Consider the following 6,382-nt stretch of genomic DNA (forward strand, 5'->3'; position numbering starts at 1 on the left):
TCCTTTATATACCTTTTAATAAGACAATCATCAAGAAGAACTACTACGGAAGATAATTTCTTTTTAGTTCTTTTCTTTTTAACAAATTCAATTCTCTCTAGACCTAAGAGAATGGAAGAAATCCAAAAGAAAAACGAAAAAAAAAAAAAGAAGCTTCAACTTCAATAAATGGCTAACAAGTAAAAGGCGGCATCTCCACAGACCTGATAATATGATATGAAATTGAGAACCGATGCTCTCGCTTTTGATTAAGCAGGAAGAACTAGAAAGGGCTTACAATGTTGCCAAGCTCGCAATACACATCTTAGAGGCTCAAGTCACAAGAAAAGCTCAATTGGCTACAGATTCTAATTCCATGGGCTTGGCTGCCAAGCCTCTCGTAAGACTGAAGTGCCACCAGATGCTGCAGGGGAAGGAGATGATGCAACGAAATTTGTTCCTGACACAGATACGGTGGGAGGATTCCCAGGATGTCCTTGATTTCCAGTAGGAGCAAAACGTGAAGGACTACCTGTGACCCCCATGCTTGTTCGAGATGGGTGGGAAGCCTACACACATGACCAATAACTAAATATCTTTAGCAACCAGCCAAACTTCAAGAAACCCACCTTGCCTAAACAGATATTGTACGCTAATCTTAAGTTTGCATAGCATACCATTTACTAGGAGAGAAAATAATTCGATTTCAATACAACTCAACGAAGATCAACCAATCAAACAAACATATTTTCTTGAATGTTAACACTAAACATTGGGATCCTTTGGTGGTAATAGATCATATATTATTTCTGTAAAGTAGGAATATAAATAACTGAACAAGTACATCTTGCAGTTGATGCTTATCGTCGTTTTCTATGAGGTCCCACTTTAACAGCTACATAGTGCATCTATTTACACAAAACACAAAAAAGAAAGAAGTATCATAACATGTGCTGTTTCCTTAATTTGAAAGGCAAGGAAAAAGGCTCTAAGCAGGCTTCTTATCTACCAATGTCCAGATGAGGGTGATTAATCTTCAAATTCCCATGCTAAGTAAATGTCAAGCATTTCACAGAACAGCAAATCATGGGAGGAAAGGAGCTTGTGGTGATTCATGAGGTATGCAATTGGCAATTTCCTAAATATGACCAAGCAGAAATAGGAGCAAATCATGGGAGGTAAGTTTTAGGGTCAGATCTTAACCAAAAGCACATTCGCAAACAGTTAAGGGATCAAATGCAGGTTCACATAAACTTTAGGTTCCTAGCTCAGACCACCCACTTTGACATTACAACATAACGATGTTGAAAAATAAAATCTATGGATGCTCATGTATTGATGTGTTACTAGAAAAAGAAAAAGGAAGAACAAATTTAGTATATTACCACATTATGTTGAATGTAGGTAGGCCTTCTAAGAGGAGATTCTGAAGATGGAGATGTACTGCTCATCCGAAACACATGACGAGAATGAACATTATGGTTTGAAACATCATCAGCTTCAACTCCATCATTTTCACCAGCAAGATTAGCATCCAAGCCCATCCGAGGAGTGACAAGCCTCGTCATTGACCCTGAGTCATTTGTGGTTTCCACTTGAAATGGAACGGCTGGACGATTCACTGTACCTTGTGTGCTATTTCTTCTCTTCAACTCCTCCTCTGCATTCAAGATCTATCAAGTGCTACCAATTAATTTCAGGAATTCAATTATTGGAAGACTGGTCTTCAATAGAAAGGCATTACAATTGAGGTTTACCTGCTTTAGTACTTGTACTAAACTATGCTTTTTTGCATTCAAAACCTGTAATTTCTCCTCAACATCCCTTTTCCTTGTTTCTTTTCCATTGAAATCATTTATTTTATCGCTTACCTAGCAATCCACAATAAATCAAGAACATTTCAACAAACAAGAATAGAAGTTTTGCACAAACATAACACGGGAAAAAATCAGACTTGTTAGCACTTTAAAATCAACTAATATTCATCCATTCTCAACAGTTATGGTTACGAATTCACAAGTAAAAATTTCAGGCTAGCAAAACATCAACTAGAAGAAAAAAAAAGTAATCATAATACCTCTAAATTTGTTTTAGCCTCCTCAGGCAGTTTCTCATCCACTTGCAAATTGACATCTTTCTCGGTCTGCTCATCTTCCGACTTCACCAAACAATCTCTACCGTCGGATCCTCCAACTATGTCCACCTTGACCTCCTGGAGAGGTGGTCCAGTTTTCAAACCCTCGGACGGTTCAGGTTCCAGTTTGGCTTTCAATTTCGGCTCAATAGGAGGCTCACAGGACACGGGAGATTGAATTTGATACTTTAAAGCAGAGTTAGAGTTAGGGTTAGAAGAAGAAGAGGAACGGAGACGAGAGAGAGCTCTGTCACGGCGGTGCAAGAGAGATTTGAAGTCTCTGAGAGAGATTTTGGGAGTCGGCATTAGCCAGCGCCGAGATACCTCCGGTGTTCTGTGGAGGTTCCCTCTGTACAAAGAAATCGCCACCATTTTTTTTTAAAGGTTTCCCTCTGTTTTCTGTGTTTTTTATCACTGTCAACTGATTTTTGTGGCAAAATCGAAAATAAAATTTTACGGTTATTGATATTATCTCAGGCTTTTCCGTAATAACCGCATTCAACAAACGACTGTTGCACGGCTTGCGAGAGCAAATAAATGTCAAGTTTTGTTTTTGGTAAACTACACCGAATAAATTACTACTATTTTTTTCTCACTAAACTATTCCATTTTCTTTTTTATCACTAGCTATTAAAATAGTAACGGAAGGTAACTTCACAACTTTTAAATTTACTATAATGGCAATTTAACCCATAATATCTATATCTATACTTACTAATTATTATCTAAATTTGCTTATTTAGTTAACAAAACTAGTACAATAGAAGTGCTACATTGTTGTGGTGGCACTGCAAAACTATGCAAAAGAGAATAATAAATAACACTAAAGATTTGTTTACACAATTCGGTTTTCTTATTGTTAAGTATGACTCATATTTCACCAAATTTGAAAAATAATATTCCAGCTTAAACTTTGTTTATTTGTTTCAATCAAACTCTTTTACAACTTTAGAAAATACACTCATTAGAGATTAAAACTCATAACACTTTTGGAAAATTTTGTGTTTACATTTTAAGGGTTTTTTGTTTTTTCAGGTTTCGGGGTTTAGTTTTTTTTATCTCCATCTTTATACTCGTCATTCTTTTATCATTATAGTAAAATTATATTTTCCCGTGGTTTTTCATCCTCTTTGGAGAGATTTTTCCATGTTAAATTTGTGTGTTCAATTTCTCAATCTCTTCTGCTATTTTTACTTGTTTGTTGCTTAATGGGTCGATCCCCAACAAGTGGTATCAGAGCTAGTTCAATTTTCGTAGATCAGCTTATTTAGAGATGGCAACAACAAGGTTTGACATTGAGAAGTTCGATGGTGTCACAAATTTCAATCTGTGGCAAGTTCGGATGATGACAATTTTAGTTCAGATTGGTTAGAAAAGGTCGTTACTGAAAAAAAACCCTAGAATCTAGATCAGTCAGAATGGGAAAAGCTTGATGAAAAGTCCTTGTTTTCAATCTAGTTATACCTCACAAATAGGGTATTGCAGGAGGTATTGATGGAGAAAACCTCATCCGCCTTGTGAAAAAGGTTAGAAACTCTTTATGCGACTAAGTCTCTGGCTAACCGTTTAGTGTTGAAACAACGTCTATTTACGTTCCGCATGAATGAAAGTGAGCTTCTTAGATATCACATCAGTTAATTCATTACCCTTTTAAATGAGTTAAATAATGTTGAGGTTCAGATTGACGATGAAGATTAGGCTATGCTATTATTGTGTTCTTTACCCCATTCATACCAATCTTTCAAGGAGACCCTAATTTATGACAAAGACAAACTCTCGTTCGAGGATGTGAAGGGTCATTTGTTAAGTACAGAAAAACTTGAAAATAAGTTTGGTTCGGATAGCAAGGTAGATAGGCAAGCTTCCGTTTTGGTAGCATCAAAGAAGCGAGACAAAAGGTGTCGCTATTGTAAGAAGTTAGGTCACGTCAAAGCAGATTGTTATAAACTGCGAAATAAAAGGGTTGTTGAGAGTAACGAGGAAGATGTAGCTGGTGCTAATTTGCCCACGAAAGCGGTGATGATTTCTTGTTAGTGTCAACGAACGAAAGCTCTGAGCTTACGTCTGAGTGGATCCTAGATTCGGGATATTCTTTCCATATGTGTCCTAATAGAGAATGGTTCTCTATATACAATTCGGTTGAAGGTGGAGTTGTGTTCATGGGAAACGACTCATCCAGTAAGGTAATTGGTATTAGTACTATTAAAATTAGGATGCATGATGGGACGATTAGTGTAATAACCTATTTTCTAGTGATGTCGAAAATAGTGGTTTTGGGGCCATAAATCTAACAAGTAAGTTCGTAAATATTATTATTTAATATTTAAGAGTCAAATATGGTATTAAAATGATTTTTGATATGGTAATTTATGTTATACGAATAAATAATTAGGTTTACGTGGTAAGACCCAAAAGTCAAGTGATTTAAAAAAATGAGGTATTGGGACTTCATTTCTATAAATTGAGCTGTAAATATTTTATTAAATATTTATGGAGTGTTATTAAGGTTGTATTAAAGTTTCGTTAAGAACTTTTGACGTTTAAATGGTTAATTAAGTAAAAAGGACTAAATCGTACAAAAGCTAAAAGTTGAGTTCTATTAGCTAAAGGGGTCCAATAGCTTTGAAATCTTAAACTAAAGGATCTGAATGGTAAATACACTATTTAAAGGGTTATTGGATATTTATGGGTAAGGTATTAATGAAATTTTGATGATTTTTTAAGGGTAAAATGGTAAATGATCAATTCATTTTAAATTAAATAAAAACAAATTTGGTTTCATCTTTTCTAACCATCTTTTCCACCAAAATTTGAAGGTAATAATGGCTAATTTAGGGTTCCAAGCTTCGGTCTTGCTATGGTTAATGCATGTAAGTCCATTTTTCATTTACTTTTTGTAATTTTTATGTTTTTGAGATTGTTGCAATTAGACCCAACTAACATGTACCTCTATTTTCAAAATTATTAAATGTTTTAGAATGTGTCATGTATGAATTTGAGGTGTTTGTGAAAGTTTATGATAGATTGTTAAGCTTTGTTGCTAAATAGGCATATTTTATTAAGTAATTTTGATGATTTTAAGGTATAAGGACTTATTTATGAAAATGGTAAAATTAAAGGAAAATATTAAAAATGGATGATAAATATGGGCTGTTATAAAATAGATAAAAATTGGTTTGCATGAATTTATTTAGAAATGATGAGATTTCAAGTTTCGAGTTTAGGGACTAAATTGCAAAAAGAGTAAAATGTTGGGGGTAATTTTGTAAAAATGTCAAAAAAGACTTAAATGCATAAAATGAATTGATTATTCTGTTAGAATTAGTGAATTGAATAAAATTATTATTATAGATCAAGAATGAGTGGGAAATCGAGGAGAAGAGAAAATTACCAAATAGCCCCTGAACTTAGTAATTGCTGCAATTTAGCCAGGTAAGTTCGTATGAACTGTAATCATTTAATTGTTGTTTAAATTGGATATTTATTATGTTGGTTGATGTAAATGAATCAAAATATACACGTATCAATGCTACGACGAATTGACGAATATTAAATCTTGGTTGAAGCTTAGGAATTCTTAGGATACAAATGACATGTCATTAAGGATTTCATGTCTCGGGTGCTAGTCTTGAATGTCCTACCGATGGATGAGGTCCTGCATTTGTTGCAGATTCTCTATAGCTCATGTAAGCAGGCCCATTTCACAGCTCATATGAGCAATGATGTAAATGAAATATTGTGGTTATATGTAAAGGCACACTATGTGTGAGCTTTCCTGAGTATCCGATGTAATTCTAGATGGTTCAACGGGTAAGAAAAGGGAATGAAATGGTAAATTCACAGTTGAGATGTAACATGATGTTATAAAAATATTGATCAATTAAATGATGTACTTATATATGGGAAATCTACTTATGCTATGGATGAACTCATTTATTGTAACACACCTAACCCGTATTTGTCGCCAGAATAGGGTTACGAAGCATTACCGGAGTTTTCAAATCAAATAGACATAAATTTCCAACTTTTCAAATCATATCAACAAACACATTAAAACCAATTCAGAACTTACATATTGTCCCTTAATCGAGCCATAGAGACCCAAATTACGCTTTAGAAATAAGTCGGGACTAAATCAGAAACTCAAAGAATTTTTCAGAAAACAATGAAAATATTCAACACTGTATGGGTACACGGTCGTGTGGGCATTCGAAGTAGGGACACACGACTGTGTCCCAGCCCGTGTCCATGCCTGTGTAACTCACTGAC

The 6,382-nt window shown here is 34.7% G+C and overlaps 1 protein-coding gene across 2 annotated transcripts; it reads right to left on the bottom strand.

Moving 5' to 3' along the window:
* Nucleotides 1-212: 212 nt before the first annotated feature.
* Nucleotides 213-2,562, bottom strand: LOC105774015 (uncharacterized). 2 transcript variants are annotated; one of them, XM_052626006.1, is made up of 4 exons: nt 2,057-2,559; nt 1,737-1,850; nt 1,365-1,652; nt 213-548 (listed from the first exon to the last, which is right to left on the bottom strand). In XM_052626006.1, exons 1-4 carry the CDS (start codon nt 2,483-2,485, stop codon nt 348-350), a joined length of 1,032 nt encoding a protein of 343 aa, XP_052481966.1. In that variant the 5' UTR covers nt 2,486-2,559; the 3' UTR covers nt 213-347. The 2 variants fall into 2 exon arrangements, with proteins under 2 accessions (XP_052481966.1, XP_052481967.1); XM_052626007.1 differs by lacking the exon at nt 213-548 and adding an exon at nt 602-887 and having other exon boundaries at nt 2,057-2,562.
* Between the last annotated feature and the right edge of the window lie 3,820 nt (nt 2,563-6,382).

The sequence above is a fragment of the Gossypium raimondii genome, chromosome 13, assembly GCF_025698545.1.
Source record: "Gossypium raimondii isolate GPD5lz chromosome 13, ASM2569854v1, whole genome shotgun sequence".
NCBI lineage: Eukaryota > Viridiplantae > Streptophyta > Magnoliopsida > Malvales > Malvaceae > Gossypium > Gossypium raimondii.